General features: G+C 33.1%; 3 protein-coding genes across 3 annotated transcripts; all 3 read right to left on the bottom strand.

The window, feature by feature from the left end:
* Positions 1–2399: 2399 nt before the first annotated feature.
* On the bottom strand, positions 2400–2981 carry LOC114263525 (protein FAR1-RELATED SEQUENCE 1-like). The gene has a single exon (XM_028204093.2). The coding sequence runs from the start codon at positions 2979–2981 to the stop codon at positions 2400–2402; it is 582 nt and encodes a 193-aa protein (XP_028059894.2).
* Positions 2982–3035: 54 nt separating this feature from the next.
* On the bottom strand, positions 3036–3689 carry LOC145800419 (protein FAR1-RELATED SEQUENCE 5-like). Its single transcript, XM_082890093.1, has one exon. It carries the CDS (start codon positions 3687–3689, stop codon positions 3036–3038), a length of 654 nt encoding a protein of 217 aa, XP_082746219.1.
* A 5382-nt stretch (positions 3690–9071) lies between these two features.
* On the bottom strand, positions 9072–17467 carry LOC114263410 (metal transporter Nramp3.2-like). Its single transcript, XM_028203945.2, has 4 exons — positions 16995–17467; positions 13370–13506; positions 12162–12814; positions 9072–9483 (listed from the first exon to the last, which is right to left on the bottom strand). Exons 1-4 carry the CDS (start codon positions 17408–17410, stop codon positions 9262–9264), a joined length of 1428 nt encoding a protein of 475 aa, XP_028059746.2. The 5' UTR covers positions 17411–17467; the 3' UTR covers positions 9072–9261.
* Between the last annotated feature and the right edge of the window lie 2577 nt (positions 17468–20044).

The following is a 20044-nucleotide window of genomic DNA, read 5'->3' as shown; positions in this document are numbered from 1 at the left end:
ATGCTGGACCTCAGACAGATTCAAGAACAGAAGAAATTACTGATCTAAGGAGAAAGCTTGGTGAGCATGATAGAAGGCTTCAAAGGATGGAGAAGATGTTCAAGGCAATGACTTATGTCATTGTATTTTGTGTATTTTTGTACTTTATCATGTAAATGACTCAGTTGTTAGGTTTTCGAACATGCTATGAATGTAATCTACTTTTCTACTTGTTTTGTAATTTTTTTTTTGGTGCTTCAAAATCTGATGGCTTGCAAAAACAAGTGTATAACAGGTTTGTTTGAGATGAAATGTGTTGAATGAACAGTTTGTGAAATCTATTGAGTTATGTTGGTTGCTTAACAGTGTGTATTATATGTGATGGTTTGAAAAAAACAAGTATATTGATTAACAGGTTGAACATGAGCTATTGAAATGTGTTCAATGAACAGGTTGAACAAGTTGAATAACAAGGTGTTCAATGAACATGTTGAACAGGTTGAAGGTGTATAACAGGTTTCTTTGCGATGAAATGTGTTGAATTTTTAAAGTGGATATTGATTATGAACAGTGTGTGAAATCTTTTGAATTATGTTGGTTGCTTAACAGTTTGTATTATATGTGATGCTTTGAAAATGTTGTATGAAATGTTCAATGCTGTATAACAGGTTTCTAAAATTCAGGTTGTTCATGACCAACATTTTAACAAAAATATTTATTTCAAATATTTATTTCAGAAAAAACTAGGAACTCATTTACTAATATAACATATTTATATTGACAAAAAGATGTAAGATGCATTTAGCACTCTGGGAAAACATAATAAATAAAATTAGAGAATGAGTACTGGACCTTGGAACTTCAAAGATCACACAGATTGCACTTAAACTTTGACATGTAACATATTGCACATGATATCCTACCAGATAAACAAAAATGAAAGCAGACTCTTTTTGCTTGTTTTTGACCATGCACAATGACACAGAGCTACACCAAATTTATACCCACTATGATCAATAAACCTGAATAAGTAGAGTAAATGAGAACATAGGAGTTATGTCTGATAAACTACTCACTAGACATGTTTACGTTACCACATAAATGACACAATTGAGCATATTTAACTACTTTGCTACAGACCGAAAGGGGAGGGGGGGAAAACAGAAACAAAAAAAGAAACCTGATTATGACAGAAAACCAGCACAGAGGTGATGATTTTCTTGGATAAAACCAAACAAACAAGCAAATAACTTCTAAAAGGAGCTGCTACTTACATGACATGAATGTTATAAATAAATAGAGATACAAGTCCCACAATAGAAACAGGTTGAACAGAAATTTTAGCATTATTTCAGTATTATTCAGCAACATTTCAGCATTATTCGACTACAAATTCAGCAACCTGTTATTTCAACATAAATTTAGCATTTCAACATTATTCAGCATAAATTCAGCATTTCAACATTGTTCAAGCAGCATGTCAACATTGTTCATCAACTGTTCAGCAACATTTCAGCATTATTCAAGCAACATTTGAACAGAAATTTCATCAAAATTTAAGCAACAATTGAACCTAAATTTCAACAACATTTCAGGGATGGTGTCAACAAATTTTTAGCAACAGTTTAATGAAAGGTTTTGAATATTACATATCCAACAAAAAATTCACAAAAATTCCCAAAACAAAATAACGCTATGATGTTGGCATGTGATCCACATCCCCATGCCCATGTCCACGCCCACGACCACGACCACGACCATATAGTACCTACAAAAAAAATAAAATAATATTACATCAAAGGAACCATAAAATAAAATGGAACTTTAAATGAATGAATGACAAAATAAAAGAGGAAAGGTGAAAAATAAATTACTTGACTACATGCGGGACTATTTGAAGCTTGCGAGTGATAACTACTTGCATTGTTAAGCAATGCTTGATAAGTTCCATGGACGGAATACATCGATAGCATTGAAAAATGCATATTGTGATGAAGAAAACTTGGCTGCAACAATAACAAACACATATCAATTTAAAATGATAATGGTCACCTACAAATCCCTACTAAAACTTTTTATTAAACCAACTTACATCATAGGCGAGATACATAAATTGAGCCGAAGAAGCTCTAACTTGAGGAACACTCGGCGAGAATGGACAAAGTTGAGGAGCACTTGAAAATAAAGGAGCCGACTGAGGAAATAAGGGAGGTGCTTCAGGAGCACTTACCGAAAATAAGGGAGGAGTTTGAGGAGTAACAGACATGGAAGTTTGAGAAGTATTATGTGAACTTGTTTTATTTTTCTTTGCCAACGCAAGCTCCAAACCACCTTTTGTCCGCCTTCGTCCCTTGCTAGTGCACTCTCTTCTCTTGAGTCCTTTTGCTTGAACTACATTTTTATCCGCTACACCATCCACTTCAAAGCTTTCGGGGCATGTGTTGGGGGGGGCATTCTTGTTGAATAGTATCTAAACAAGGCATATTGAATATTGCGCTTAACATGGTTTCAATGTCTGTAGTTAATTCATCCGCTTTCTCGACCGTCAAATTATATGTTTCCTCACTTTCAGAAGCTCTACACGCTACTGATCTGAATATTGCCATCAATGACCTATAACGTGAAGTTTGATGCAATCTTACATCAACCTGAATATCATGCCCACACCTATCTTTCACATTTTCAGATCTTGCTTTTTTAGTCCATCTCTTCAGAATATATTGTGAAGGAATCTCTTTGAATTTGAGTCTTTCTCTAAGGATCTTCAAACAATGACTACACAAAATGCCCTTCATTTCAAACTTCCTACAATTGCAAGTGACCGAATCATCACACTCCTGCCTCACATTCCTCACCTTTATACCATCACTATCAAGAACCGTATAAATGGTACTCTCACCAACATTTTCAATTTCTTCAATGTTGACTTCAAGGGACTTGACATACTCATCCTGAAATTCTTCAAAAATTTTATTTGTGTAAACATCTGCAGCTTGCTCCATAATCTTCACTTTAATATTCACCCTTGGCAACTTTTGGCATAGAGCATATTCGGCTTATAACTCTTTGTACCTCTTCTCAGAAAGAACTCGATCAAAATGCATGAAAAATTGCATTAAGTTATGATCAGACTGAATGAAATCCTTCAAGAAAGCATTAAAGGATTTACTAAGTTGGGTGCTACTTATGCCCGCACCCCATGCATTTCTAACATATGGCCAACCCCATTTTTCCTTGACCCCAAATGTTAACTTCAACCAATGATTATCTCTTACTTCATACTTGTCAAGCATTTCCTCCAATTTTAACGTAAACTCTTCCTCATCCTTAATGTCGTACATAAACGTGGATAAAACACTCTTCATCACCTTATCCTTCACCGCCTTATCCTTGAAGATAGAATTTGCATGCCTTAATGCATTTTGCATCAAATGCCAAGTGCAAAGGCGGTGGGTTGTGTTAGACATGACAATAGGTATGGCTTTAGCCATTACAGCATTCTGATTCGTAAAAATTGTTTTTGGAGCCTTACTTGACATTGCCTCCAAGAATCTTCTAAAAAGCCATACAAAAGAATCGGCGGTCTCATCATACATCAAAGCTGCACCAAATATCACAGTTTCCCTATGATGGTTAAATCCAACAAAAGACACAAATGGTCTATGTGCACTATTTAACTTGTAAGTAGTGTCGAAAGTCAAATTGCCCATAATCCATGATCATCTGAGCATCGGCCCAAAATATGTTTGTAATCTGCTCCTCGTTATCTAATTGGACCGAGTAAAAAAAAGATGGATTCTCCAATGATTTGTCATGAAAATATTACAAAATGCTACCTGCCTCCCCATATGCTAAACTGTTTTGCCTCTTCGTTCTCAAATAATTTTTTTGGTCCAGTTTTGTGAACCCAAATGACTCTCTTCCACCAACTTCATTACCCATGAGCTCAAATGCAGCATTAAGACGGATTCCAGATTTTTCGGCTAAATCTATTTCGGTTGCCTGTGATTCAGATATCTTCATTTGGGATGGTAACATATGCGTACATTCTGCTGGTACAAAGATATGATTATGTTGTTCAACAAAATCACTAACAAAAAATTTCTGAATATTCCTATCCCACTTAATGACAACTCGGGCTTGATAACCAATCCTTACTTCCTGCCTAGGATTTTTTGTTAGTGGATCTCGTTTGTCGACAATCCGAAATCTCCTTATTACAAACAAATTGCCTTAAAGTGATTTGCCCCTCTTTGCTCTTGTTTACATAACCCCTTCTAATACTAAAGCCCAACCTTTCTCCATAAGTATTATAGAAATCATATGCTTCTTGTTCTGTACCAAATGTCATGCGAACTCTAGGCTTCCAATCACACTCACCCCGTCATTCTCATGATTGTTAGGTTCCATATCCATGTGCCAAGTCACTTAAAAAATAAAGAAGTGCTCAATATTAGCATAAAAACTGTAAATTATGTTTACAAAATAATACAAACTGAATAAGATAATCAATGAATAACAAACTGAATAATACAAACTAAATTATGGTCTTTGTTATGTATCACAGTGTGGTTTTAAGATGTTCACTGCAACAGGTATTCATTGTTAAATTCAGAAAAAAAAAAAAAAGATTATTTTTCTAGGAAGTACCTAAACTGTCTATAAATCTATATAATATATATATATATATATAATCACAAAGAATATTTGTTCAAAATAATCAAATTCATAATAAAATTGTTCTAAATCTATATATATATATATATATATCTAAACTACTGTTCTAAATAATCAAATTCTCCAAGGATTGTTCTAAATCTATATACATATCTAAACTATTGTCTATATATCTATTATCATAGGGATTGAGCAATATTCAGCACAACACAGATGAGGCAGAAAAAATTTATGTTCTCAACCATAGGGCTATCTAATAAACACTCTCATTCTTGATCCTAATAGGAAAGGCTTTATGACCTTCTTGTAAAATGATGCATTTACAGATAGGGTCCAGTTATGATATTGTACAGAAATTTCGCACATGACTAGAACGCGACTACAATCTTGATTTTAATCTTCCAATTTTCACGCAATGTTTGCAAGAAAAAAATGAGGAACTAATCTAGCGGGTGTATGTAAACAAAGCCCGTCTAATGCCCAAATTATAACTGGACCAAATGTCATTATATGTTTATATACCCAACTGTAACCAGTAACCCGAAATTTCGCACATGACAGAAGCCCGTCTCATTCATGTTCTGTACCAAATGTCTAAAATTACAAAGATATGATTATATGTTTTAATTCTAAAACTCAAGTCAATAAACTGCTTTTGTTTGGTTTTGTAAAAAAAATAAGTAAGAACCATAAGTTGTGTAAAAAAAACAAAATCGAATAGACCAAAAAAACATCTGGGATTGATTTAGAGAGACCAGCTCATTGAAATTCATCTGGGATTGATTTAGAAGAGACCAAAAAAACAAAATCGAAATTAAAACATATATTTAAACATTGCATGTAAAAACTATACCTATATACGTTTCAATCGGCTGGAGCAGGGGCAACAGCCACGGCGGCGGCAGGACAGTGCCGACGGCACGACGGCGGCGACGGGATGCAGGTATCGGCCTCTCTAACTCTTCTTTGCTCTCTCGTTTCGCTTCTTCCCGTCGTTGTCTGTATAGTTCTTCATATGGGGGGAAGTTTGAAATCCCCGAATCTAATATTTATTTATTTTTATTTTTTTTTTGAAAATATTCACCAAAACGACGTCGTTTTGGTGAGTTTCATTCTCAACCGTCCGATCAGGCACTTTAGGAGATCACTTTAGAGGATTAACTCTAGAGGATCCTTACGCGTAGCGAATTAGGCCCATGGGTTAGATGCAAATTATTGACTTTTGATTAGTGTGAGTTTGTATATATTAAACTAGCAGTCGAGGACAAACACGTTGCGTCTGTAAATTTAGAAAAAGTTATATTAGCTTGGTTTGGGAAGTGAGTTGGTTTTTTTAGTTTTTTGGCTTTTTTGGTTATTTTAGCCTGGGCTAAAAAGCTTGGTTTGTGAAAGGTTTTTTGACTTTTTTGTGAGAGAAGAGTGTAATGATTATGGGTTGGATGTGATGTTTTGTTTGTTATGGCTAAAATAACCTATTTTATTTTTTGTGGCTAAAATAGTCCCAAACTTATCCAAACTCACATGCCAAACCATGCCATTATGTTATATTTTTTTTAATAACATATATGTATCATGAGTATAATATAATGTATTGTAATATAACATTTGATTTTAATATATTTCATAAATAAAATATGTACAACATGATATATTTACATATATATATATATATATAAACCTTTCAAAATATACGATATTTAATAATTTTCACAACATATATATATATATATATATATACATTATGAGGTAAAGCAAGTTGAAAAAAATTGTCCCCAATAGCACAATGTGGCTAAGCAGCTTGAAATTTTTTTTATTATAATAATGAACAAAATTAAATTATAAAAATAAAAAATAAACAATCACTGAGATGTGATTTTATATATATAAATAAATAATCAATAAGATGTGCTCTTAAATTTAAATTTTGAAAAGATTGGCCAAGAAGAGTGATATTACTTAACAGAATTTATAGTAAAAAAATAAAAAAATAAACAAAATTTTCTATAATTGAGAATATAATAAATTCAAGACTCTTAAACAACTAAAGAATTTATACGAAAGAAAATAAACAAATTCAAAACTTTTAAACAATTATAGAATTTTTTTTTAAAAAAAAATAGAATTTATACCCAAAAAAACTTAAAAATAATAAACAATCATTGAGAATATTTGAAACATAAATAAACCTATTAATTCTAATTATTTTTTTTTAAATAGAATTTATAGTTTAGAATAATAATGAACAAAAATTTATATGAAAAAAAATTACTAAACAAAAATTTCAATTACTGAGAATATAAAAATTAATGAATTTTAGATCATTTACCTTCGAAGAGGAATAGTAATCTTGTTTGTATACCATAATTGTTAAAAAAAAAAACTAATAATGTAAAAAATTCATAAAAAGAGTTCAAGAGAAGAAGAATTGGTTCATCATAATTTTTATGATACATCATAATAAAGTAATAAAATTTTTTTAAAAAAATTGAGCAAAATTGAAGAAAAAAGTTTCAGTTAAAAAGAAATTGAAAGAGAACTGGAGGAAGGAAAAAAATTTTTTACAGTACTCAATTCATATTCTACATACTAATAATATAAAAAAATTATATAAAAAAAAATACCAAATAATGATAATTTTTATACTTTTGCTTGAAGCATAACAGAACGGAGGAACACGTGGGATAAAAAAACAAACTTGACTTCCGCCATTGACGTTAAAGCCCAACTTCATAGTCAAACCACCACAAACTACTGTTCAATTAAATCATTATCACAAAATTGACACCAATTGTAAATAAATAAATATTCGGAAAATTAAATGTTCTAAAAATGTTATTGACGATGATTTTACCTGGAAGAAGAAAATGAGAATTCCATGAAGTGTAATATGAAGGACACATGGGATGCAAAGGTGTTTGTCGGGGGTGAAAAGGTGGAAACAGTTAGAAAAGGAGAATCAGATTGGTTGGGATGAAAACGTGGGAGTGAAAGTCTAGAGTTGTGCAGGGTGAGATATGTGAGGGAACGTGAGGTAGTAAAAGCTTCAAGAGTCTAAATTAGGGTTTCATTTAATATAATAGTATAAATTTTGTTTGGTATACATTATTTTCTTAATCATGCGGTTAGTTTATTTGTATTTATTAAGTGAAACCCTAATTTAGTGGGACTCACTTCACAAATTTAATTTAAAAAAATTGTCACAAAGCACAAATTTAATGGGACTCACTTCACTTTTAAATTTTTTTTCTTTGGTGAGACTTTTTCATATTAAAAATATTTAATCTTTTGAACATGTTTATGCTTGAGAATTATTTGTAATATTTGGAGAAGAAAAAAGTCAAGAATTATTGAAATATGTGGGATAAATTTGGATTTTGTTTGTTAGTTTGATACAAATCTTTTGATAAATTCAAAAGAATTTAAAAAACAGAAATGATAGAGACTCTTTTTTTCCTTAACCTCTACAACCTCCACAAACAGGTGTCAGTGGGTAATAGGAGGAAAAAAAAAACAAAAAATAAAAAATTAGCCAATTTCAATACATTAAGAGTAGTGGGGTCAAAGAAAAAGGATTCTCAACCCATTTCCTTTAAAAAATTGAAATCATAATATTCTATAAACTGAGTGGATGGCCCTAGCGTACTCCAAACCATAGTCTAAGTCCGCGATTACAATCGTTACACTTCATTAGATAGTCAAATGTTCCAACATTTTTTTTATTTTTATTTTTTTATTTTTAAGGAAGAACACAGCATGAACATATAAAAACAAAAGTTATACAACGTGCATGGTCAGCCAGTAACCTGGCATTACAAAGCTTCTCCTAGGAACCTTGATAATCCTGAAGTAATCAAAAGAACTAGACATACATCTAATATCGTCAACATTTCTTTTTATTTGTGAATTTTGATGTATAAAAAGAAAAAAATACAATTTTAGTTTTTAGAATGAACTTGTAATTGACGCTTAAAACTCAGTTCTATTAAGCTAAATCTGTGTTTATAAATATTAATCTGGGACAATTAAAAATAAAAATAAAAAAAACAGAATTTGAACTTACTAACAAAATAAATTCTGAATTTTTATTGTTAAATTTCTTAATCATGTAATTAGTTTTATTAAATATGTTTAAAATATTTAAGGTTTTGAACATGTTTATATTTGAGAATTATTTGTAATGTTCGCGAAAAATTGAAGAATTATTGAAATATGTGGGATAAATTTGGATTTTTAACCCAACAAGAAAATTCTTTTTCCATGATTTGCTTTTTCCTTTCCACCAGCTGCCTGAAAGAAAATTCTTCCCTGGGAAAATAATGAGGAATGCATAACAAGCTCAACACAAAATTAACATGCATATTACATGAAACCACATATAAATTATGCGAGAGTGGGAGAGATGAATTCACTAATATCAGAGGTTGAAGAAGCCAAGAACATTGAATTATTTACTCCAAGGACAACATTTCTGCAATTTATGATGAATCATACACTGCTTCGCATGTTTCATAGGCAAATAAAACTACATTCGGATAGCAATTGCTCAGCCTTTTCTTTTCTTTTCTTTTCTTTCATGTAAAAATAAGTAAAAAAAATTACTACTTTTCATTTTCGTGTGTTTGTGATCCTCTTGGTATGTAAAAAGCCGAGCCAGTTAGAAAAGGTAATGCTTCGGGCTGTGAGGTATATGATAAATGCAAGGTATGCAGCTGTAAAAGCAGATACGACGGAGCCTAGTAACCATCCATTTACTTCGGAATAGAAAAATTCCAGCAGAAGATAACCGTTGATCACTATCACCAAGGCGGCCACGAGCCATGAAACCATCTACCAATAAAAAAGAAAAAAGAAATAAAGAGTGAATCCACAAAGTCATTCTCAGTTGAAAACTCAAGCTAGCATTCAAGTCAAGGGGGCCGGAAAAAATATTTCTTTATTTATTTTCACTTTGTGCTTTATAAGAACTATGAATTGCAACACAATCAAGGAACAATAGTAAAACAGACCCTGTATATAACAATGGCAAATAGAGAGAGAAATATACAAGCATTGATTTAATCAACCATTGTTTCCGTGTGTGTGTTTTGCTTGTATTCTAAGTTAAAAGTTGATAATCTACAAGTAGAATCTACAAACACCTCCTACTAGAATAATCATCTTATTTAAGTTACTCTTACCACATAAGCTGCTATAACAAACGGCCTGACACAAATTAAAAAAAAAATCGTAAGCAGCCCATTTAATCTGCAGCAAATAGCACCAAGTAGACACCATATCAACTTCAATCTTCATACTCGAAAACAAAGAAAGTCAATATAAATTGTTAGGAAATATGTCTGAATATTCCGCATCCTTAAGAGCATCTCCAATGCACTAGGCATATAATACTTGTTAGTTAAAATGCCTAGTGTGATTCACTTTTTTCAATTCCAATGCACTAGGCATATGATTAGGCATTTTGGCTCAATTCATATTCACTAGCTACATGTAGCTAGCCTTCAACGCTAGGCAAAATGTATTCAATCATTAAGATCATTTCCCTCTATCTTTGTTGTTGACGTGTCATTCTATAAAATTAATAGTATTTGGATAAATAGCTAAAATAAAGAGTATGGTTGGAGTAAAAACATAAAACAGTTGATAGGCAAAATAAAATATATACTTTATAGAAATATTTAGATAGGTAAAATGCCTACTACCGTTGGAGATGCTCTAATGTTTATCCAAGGAATGATTCGTCTATCATTTTACCATTGCTAGCAACAAAAGCAACATCACCGGAACACCAAACTTTTGAAGATATAAAATCACCAAAAAAATAGAGATTGATCAACCTCACCAATAAATGCACCATCTATGCAAAAAGTCTATGTACGAAGGCTTACAAACACATGGAAAATCAACTCATTCATTGACAATTAATAATGAGCGCGGATCCTCGGCCGCCATTCTCAGCAGCCCTTCCCTACAGCCCTCAAAACGACGTCGTTTTGGGGCAATTTTCAAAAAAAAAAAAAAAAAAAAAAAAAAATACACACAAAACCAGAACAGAACCGAAATCTGAAACACCCAAATCCATGCCTGGTATGCTTTGTATTGGTACATCCAAATCGTTTCCTACATATATCAAGACTAAAAAATGTAAGAAAAATAACACAGAACAAAAATTTTATTTGTTTGTTTAGTCAAAAGGCAAACACACCTTTAAAGGGAACCTCGCCGGCTTCAATGAGTTCAGGGATGCAAAAATAAGCCCAGAAAGAACAAGCGCTGATTGTTCGGAAGTAAATGATGGGAATACCCATCTCTTCAGCAAGATCAATGGAAATGGTTTGAAACCGGACAAAGAATATATATGCACATTTTATGATCCAACATTAAGCCTATTATGCACAGTTTATGATCCAACATTCATGCTTCATTAATAGTGAATTTCTGCAGATCATCAACATCAACAAAAAAAAAAAAAAAAAAAAAAAAAAATTCTGCAGATCCAGATCATCAACATCAACAAAAAAAAAAAAATTTTTGTTCATCAACAAGGTTTGCCTTCATCTTCAGTTTTGAACATCATCATCACCTTCAACATCATCATCATCTTCATCAACAATCAAATCCAGATTTTTTCAACCTTATATATATATATATATGTATTGTAAATTTTTATAGATATAAAGATATATATATATATATATATCATCTTCATCAACAAATTTAGCGTGGATCTACAGAGAAAACATCATCATCATCTTCAACATCATCATCATCTTCCCCATCTTCATCAATATCAACATCTTCATCAACAACAACACAGATCTTTCTCTTCTCTCTTCCTCTTCTCTTCCTCTCTGGATCTGTCCTAATTCCCCATCTTCATCAATATCAACATCTTCATCAACAACAACACAGATCTTCATCATCTCCAGATCAAAAAAAAAAAAAAGATGGCAGATTCACAAGAAAACGAAGATCTGAAGGGTATGAAAGAGGGGGGGGGGGAAATGGATTTGGGTGTTTCAGATTTCGGTTCTGTTCTGGTTTTGTGTGTATTTTTTTTTTTTTTTTTTTTTTTTTTGAAAATTGCCCCAAAACGACGTCGTTATGAGGGCTGTAGGGAAGGGCTGCTGAGAATGGCGGCCGAGGATCCGCGCTCATTAATAATTAAGAGAAATTAGCAAACAAATTCAGAAGAAGATATTGATATAGTCCGAAGGATTGCATTTTCAAATTGTTTCAATATCAATATTTTCCATAAACTTTTTAATTGAATAAAGCTACAACCTAATCATTGTAATCTTTTTTGGAATGAATATTGTCTCTTTTAGTCCACTAATTATAAGTAACAAATTCAAGATGATCTCGATGTAACAAGACTATGGCATGAGAGGAGTTATTAACAAATGTTGTTAAAAACACTATTGTGATGATCATAAATGTATGGGTAAAAAGACAATACAACATTTTAAACACAATAGTAGAGAGAGAGAGAGAGAGTAAAAATGTACCTTGAGGACCGGGCCAATTTTGAAAATACCCATGACCTCCTCCTTGGATACCAAACAAAGAAGGGGAATAAGTGCAAAAGGGATCTGAACCGACTGAAGCACATTAAGCCATTCATTGAGAACATCTAACGAGTCCTCGGAGGCATCAAAAGCAAGAGCAACAATCATAATTGGGATAATAGCACAACTTCTCGTTATCAAAGCCCTAAGCCATTTCTTCAACCTCAAATTTAGAAAGCCTCCCATAATAAACTGCCCAGCATAAGTACCTGTGAGCGTGCTACTTTGGCCAGCTGCTAATAACCCAATACCCCAAATATACAGAATTGGGAGTATCCCTCCCCCGTACTTCTCTTGAAGGTACTGTCCCGCATTTACGAGCCCAATACTATTGGCTATGTCGGTACCATAAAATGCTTTGGCAAACACGGCAGCAAGAAATAGATTGATCATGAAAGAGATTGTGAAGGCAACAGTGGACTCTATGGAGTAGTAGTTTAGGGCTTCTTGAACACGGCCAGTCTTGCTCCGGTCAATCTCTCTTGATTGTACAAGAGCAGAGTGCAAAAACATGTTGTGAGGCATAATAATGCAACCCACAACACCCACTGCCTGTTGTATTGTTTTAGAGCTAAGTTTTGGAATTAAAAGACCTGCAACGAGATCCAATTGTTAGTGATTTAGAATCAGAGAAGTTAAGGAAGGGTACATTGGTATTGTTTTCAGTTTTTGTAATGAAATTGATACGGAAAACTATTTCCCAAAATTGTCTTCGAGAAACTTTTCTAAGAACACCTTTTTTTTTTTCAAGAAGGCAAATGCTTATGAGTGTCCTCAGGCATTGTTTAGTGTTGGAATTGGAGTCAAAGTGTATGAGAAAAATGTGAAATGTCAAAAAGTGTTCTGAATTCAGTAAAAAGAAGTTTGATTTCAATAAAAAGTGTCTCATATTCTTTTTTCTTTTTTTTTGTCTTTTTGTCATTTTCTTGCGCCTGGACAAGGCCCTTTATGAAATACCTTGAAATTGTTTATAAAATTTTCAAAAATTGTTTGGCATTAAAATGAAAATGATAAGTTTTTCATAGTTCTAAGAACATCAAAAATGAAAACAACAGTTTTGAAAATGATATCAAAAAATGTCAATCCAAAATAAAAGATTGGTTAGACATTAAAAAAATTGTAAATTTGAAAAAATAAAATATTCTCACCAAGAAGAAGTTCTACTCCATTGGGCTCTGTTTCACCAAACATCCAAGCAAATGACAGCGCCATCGTTGCAATAAGAGCCGCAAAAAGTGATTCCAGTTTCCTCACACCATAGTTCTCAAGAAATAGAAAAATGAAACTGTAAAGATAAAATGGACTCAAATTGGTAAAACAATTAATATGAACTAATATAGTTTTTTTTTATTTTTTTATTTTTTTGAAAAAAAAAAACCTCAACTTAGTTTCGTTGTAAAACCAACAGTATGAAGCATAACAAAACCAAACTTCATTGTTTATTCTCTCTCTCTCTCTCCCAAACACACACACTGATTGAGCATCCCCTAGTTTACCTAAATTTTATCTTAAAATATTATTAAAAAATTCATTCCTTATTTTAAGAATTACTTTTTCATTTACTTCCTCCAACAGACTCCCTATTTTTCTCTATTCTATTAACAAACTCCATATTTTTTCTTTATTTTATTAAAATATAATTTTTAATTATAAATTTAAAAAAATAACAATCATAAATGTGTACTGCAGTCCCTAACAAAGCAAAGCAAAATATATATATATATATATATAGCAAAAACTAATTTAGAAAATTATTTAAGGGAGTTGATGCAGGTGTATAGGAAGTCATTTATTCCTTAAAATAGGTAATGAGGAGTTTTAGGGCATCTGGGGATGCTCTTACCAACCAGACACAGGGTTATGTAATATTTCATTTATCAAAATGTAAAAATGAAAGGGAAGGTTTTGGTTTTGTTTTTGCTTTTGGTGTTTTAGGAAACAAAACAATGAAAAAATTGAAACTTTGTGCAAAAACAGCTTTCAAAAAAAATAAAAATAATAATAATAATAAGTCGAGGTTTTTAAAAAGTATAGGGCAAATTACACTGACCTCCCTGAAGTTACCATAATTACAGAGACTTTTTTTTTGTAATTTCAAAAATAACATTATCCTTCCCTAAATAATATACAGATTTTACCTTCCCATTAAATAACGTTAACTTAACAGTAGAAGTAACCATAATACTTCTCTCATTCATTCTTATATATAGAGAGAGAATACATATATATAAACACATACGTATCTTATATATATATATATATCACTGCATCCATTCCATCTCTTTTCCCTCACTCTCTCTGTGCTCTCTCCCTCTCCTGCGATCGTTGCTGCCTCTCTCTCTCTCTCTATCTCTTTCTGCATACACAGGTTAGCGATTTGGGTTGAGAGTGGTCCGGCGAGCTGGAGGCAAGGGAGGCGGAGCTTGCTGACTCGACTGTTGTATATGTATGTATGTATGTGTCTCGTGATCCCTGGAATCAACTCCGACACCATCTCTCTCTCTCGAGATATGTACATGTATGTATGTATGTATGTATGTATATATGGGGGTTCAATCGACGATTAGGGTTTACAAAGATGAAGTTAGAAGCAGCGGGGGTGGCGATTTGATGAATCTGTGATCTGTTATATATATATATATATAGAGAGAGAGAGAGAGAGAGAGAGAGGGTCTTCTTGGCTTGGTGTGAGACTCTGGAGTAGAGAGCTTCAGTGAAGTAAAAACCCACTCTCTCAATTGGATCTCCATCTTCGCTCACCGATTCTTCAAAAAAAGAGCTCTAAGGGTGCTTGCATAGCATTTTTCATTGGAGGAAGTGGCTGGTATAAAGGAAGCATTTGATGCAAGGGACACCAACAAAAGAAGCAAGATAAACCTTGAGGAGCTTAGATTCGGGCTGCAAAAGCTTGGCCATCAGATCCTGATGCAGATCTTCAAATCCTAATGGAAGCTTGTTCTGTCTTTTGGAAGGAAAAGGCGGAGAGGGAGAGAGAGAGAATTAGATAATTTGAGAGAGAAGAGAGTTGTAGAAACAAGGGGTTAGGAGAGAGAAAAGTCTCTGCAAAAGAGCTTTGACTCTCTCTCTCTCTCTCTCTCATTCATGGCTTATTCACACCTTGAATTTACCTTTTTGCAGCCTTGTCCAGCAATCCTTTCAATTTTTTCCGTTAATTTAAGGTCTTGACCTTCAAACCAATCTGGGTCTTCTTCAGATTTTTGCTTATAACCCCCAAAAAGGAATACAGGATGGAATAGTTGGATTTTGATATGTATGTATTTATATAAATCGGTGCTGATTGAGAGCCGTAATTTCGGGGTCGAATGCCCCGAAATTCCAATTTAGGTAAAAAAAAAAAAAAAAAGGAAAAAAGAAAGAAAAAAAGAAAGGGAAATGATAGAGAGCTCTAAATATAGAGCTCTAATTTGAGCTCTAATGATGTGTCAAAGTAAAAAAAAAAAGAAAAACAAAACAAAACAAGACACAAACATCACATCAGGGTAGGACCCATCTTCTCATTAGAGTTATTAGAGCTCCTATATTAGAGCTCTAAAGCATTTTTGAAAAAGAAAACAGTTTCCAAAATTGAAAATTAGGGATATTAGGGGCAACTTTTTTAGGGCTACCAATCATTTTCCTATATAAATATGGGTATATATGGATGGTAACATAAGAGCTATTTATATATTAGTTTCAAAAGTAAGGTGAAATTTGGTAAGTTAAAAAAAAGTCAAAAAGTTACACAAAAAGTTAAAAAGTTATCACTATTAATCAAAAGTTAAAAAGTATGACTGCACAACTCTCAATCTTAATTTTTTCATACATACTAATTTATATAATTTTTTAATATACATTTTTGTCAAAAAGTTAATCCAAATAATCATATTTTTTTTCTCAACTTTTTAGTCCAAAAAGTTAAAAAGTGTATTTATTTAGGATATTCCAAACAACTCTTGTTATTTTTAAAATTACAGGAGAAGTCCCTGTAATTAAGGTAAATCTCAAGAGAGGTTAGTGTAATTTGTCCAAAAGAATATCCAAAAATTAATTTTAGAAACAGGATTATGTTTTAACAACTAACTCCAGTCTCCATCTTAGAAATAATTTTCTGTGTCCTCTTGAAGCATATTGCAAGAATTGAAGAACACAGAGAACAAAGAAAATTATCAAAACCAAAAACCCATAAAAACCTCCAAGTTAAAAATTTCCAAAATCAACCACACCAACATTGAAACATTTGTATCAAATTATTATTCACAGAGAAAGAGTTTTCATGAAATTACCTAGGTTTATGTTATTTTGTTTTCACGTTGTAAAACCATGGTAATATGCATGTCAACTGACTCCATTTTAACAATTGACTCCATCTTAGAGATTATGAATTGAAGAAAACAGAGGACACAGAAAATAATCAAAACCAAAAACCCATAAAAACCTCCAAGTTGAAAATTTCCAAAATCAACCACACCAACGTTGAAACATTTGTATCAAATTATTATTCACAGAGAAAGAGTTTTCATGAAATTACCTAAGTTAATGTTATTTTGTATTCAAAATGTAAAACCATGGTAATATGCATGTCAACTGACTCCATTTTAACAATTGACTCCATCTTAGAGATTATGATTTGAAGAAAACAGAGGACACAGAAAATTATCAAAACCAAAAACCCAGCAAAACCTCCAAGTTGAAAATTTCCAATATCAACCACACCAACATTGAAACATTTGTATCAAATTATTATTCACAGAGAAAGGGTTTTCATGAAATTACCAATCACAAGCAGTGATAAAAACACCACCCCAAAGAGGAGCAACCCCATTACTCAAAATCTTAATCGCAATCGCACTCCCAATCACTTGCTGAATATCGGCCCCAATCAGGGCAACCTCCGCCATCACCCACAACAACCACCGAGCCCATTTTGGGTACTCGTCTCTACACAGCTCTGCCAAGTGTTTACCCGTAGCCAAGCCGAGCCGCGCCGCCAACAGCTGAACTAGAAGCCCCATAGCCGTGGCCCACAAAAGGAGCCAAAGCACAGAGTACCCAGCAATCGCGCCGGCTTGAATATCCCCCTGACCGTATTGTTTGAACCAGATAAGGAAATGGAGCAAGAGACGGCCAACGATGTCATGGTTGATGGAGTCCATGCCTTTGGAGGTGGATTTGGAGACGAGGGAAGCCATGTCCGAGATTTTCCCAATAAGAAACCGCAGTTTCGGACCATGCACACGTTGCTTTTCCATGATTTTCTTGATGCGTCTTGGTGTGATCGAGTAACAAGTTATAGTTTGATAAGCAACTGTAATAAACAGGATGAGAAACACAACTAGTAGAACCAACGACACCACTGTGGCCATCGTAAAGAGAGAGCGAGAGGTGGATGGATGTAGCAGGAGGTAAACCTCAAAAACAGCCAGTATATACTTATCAAAAATGCTTTAGAGCTCTAATATAGGAGCTCTAATAGTTCTAATGGGAATGTGGGACCCACTCTGATGTGATGTTTATGCCTTGCCTTGTTTTTTTTTTTTTTTTTATTGCTTGGACACATCACTAGAGCTCAAATTAGAGCTCTAGATTTAGAGCTCTCTAGCATCTCCCTATACTTATAATGCAAGTACGAACTTGCAACCGCAATGGTATATTATTAGACGATCTCTAATGAAATTATTATTAGATAATTTTCACTGTATTTAATGAAATAAATTTATTTGTGCTAAATGAAATACAAAAAAAAAAAAAATAAATAAGAAAGAAGAGAGATTGTTTAACTATAAAAATCAAACCAATAAATAAAAATAAATAAATAAAAATAGATTTTTATTTTGTTACAATAATAAAATCAAAATCTGATTTAAATAAATAATAATAAAACAGAAAATAAATTAACAACTTACTTGATTAATTTCTTGAACAAACTTTTGATCAAGTCCAGTGTTTAACAATGTGTCCTTAAGACAGATTCTTCATATCCACGGTGCTTTCAAATTGCGGACGTCTATCCCCTAGGATAAAATAATCAACAATGAATAAATGTAGCATTACAATTTATTCGCACAACGAACACACTATGTGTTTACACTCTTTCTCACAATAAAATAATACAGCAAAATGTAGAGATAGTAAAGTAGAATTTGAAGACGAAAATCCAGTGAAAAAACAAATGAGGGACTTGTCTTATTTATAGATGATTGGTGGCTATTTGGTTTAAATTTAATAGGTACAAAATCTGTTTGAATAGGTATTGAATCTGTTCAGGATAGACTAAACAGTTAAGACACTGTTTGGTTTGAAATTCAAACAGATATTGAATCTGTCCGGTTTTAATTCAAACAAATTGGAACCTGTTAGACAGATATGAAACTGTACACTGGACAGATTTGAATTTAAACTGTACAGAATTCGAAGAGGTGCAAATAGATTTGAATTAAAAAATTGAAATAAAATAAAATTCAAATATTTTTGGTCCAAAAATATAAGTATTGGTCTGGACAAGCCCAATCCAACCTCACACCACGCACCCGCGCGTCAAGCCCAGCCCAACCCAGCTCGTCCGCCTGACCGGTGGCGGCGGCGCGCGCATGTGTTTATTTTTGGGTCTAATGAGTCTAGCCCACTTTGCCCATAATCTCCCTCTCTACAAAACTTGGGTGCCCCTTGGGGCCTACCCCAAGTTCCAAAACCATGCCTTTTAAACCCACAAAATTCTTCCCACCAAACCAATGTGGGACAAGTCTTAAACCATACCTTTAAGAAATTTCGACCAAAAATTCCATTTCCATGGAGCTCACTTTGACTTCAATTTTCCATTTACCCGATAATGGTTTTAAGCAACTAAATATACAACGTGAATCACAATATGGTATAGAACGCATTACCACTTTGACCCGCAAAATTCGGCGCATGGGTACCACCTAAAAATTAGACCAAAGTTTAGAAAAAATTATGTTTTTCAAATTTTTTTTTTCAAAAATTATTTGTAACAATCCCCCACATGAATGGAATTTGATGACAAAGGAAATGCAACAATATGCAGAATTTGCCGAAAAGAGTATAAATTGAAAATATCTTGCATCAGGATAGGTAGCTTTTGGTCTTGAACCTTCTCTAGTGATAACCTATCAGACTTACTAGCTAACCAATTGACGTGATGTCTTGAATTGTTCAGCCGTTTGTGTAAGCCAAGATAATAGATTTCACACAAAATATCTTCTGACACATCGTGAATCTCACGGCTGTATTCATTTTGGCCTCGAACGCTCCTGGTTGTTCATGAGTACTTCTAGGGAATTTAGCCTCTTTATTCTCACAGAACCAGCCCCAGTTCGACACTCATATAGGTGATTTTTATTGTGAGTATCTCTTATACTCGTCTTGATTTTATGCCTAAATTAAGATATAAGTAATCATTAAAAGCAAAGCTTATCCTTAAACCCCGGCATACAATACATGTTGCAAATATCACTCTCACCATAGGAATGGGTAGGGAATTTTAATCCCTTGGTGATTTTTGGTGAGTCACACATAACTTAGTTATCCCTTTGAACTTAGTTCTTGAGATCTCCAGTCATATATGTAGGGTTACCATTATGATGATTCTTACGTAATAGGCTCTAATCCCATCTCTTTTGATGAACTATACACTTGCTCTTTTGTCAAACCTTTTGTTAACAGATCCACAATATTCTCTTTAGATTTTATATAATCTGTGAAGCCCCTGAAAAAAAATGTATTCTCTTTAAAAACCCTTATGTTTGAATTATCTCCTTGAAAGCCCCTCAGTTTCTTAAATTATTTCGAATCTTGTCGGTTAACTT

The sequence above is a fragment of the Camellia sinensis genome, chromosome 10 (genome assembly GCF_055761805.1).
Source record: "Camellia sinensis isolate YWXY chromosome 10, ASM5576180v1, whole genome shotgun sequence".
In the NCBI taxonomy this organism is placed as follows: domain Eukaryota; kingdom Viridiplantae; phylum Streptophyta; class Magnoliopsida; order Ericales; family Theaceae; genus Camellia; species Camellia sinensis.
The sequence above is the reverse complement of the archived record's forward strand: the minus strand, read 5'-3'. Positions and strand labels throughout refer to the sequence as shown.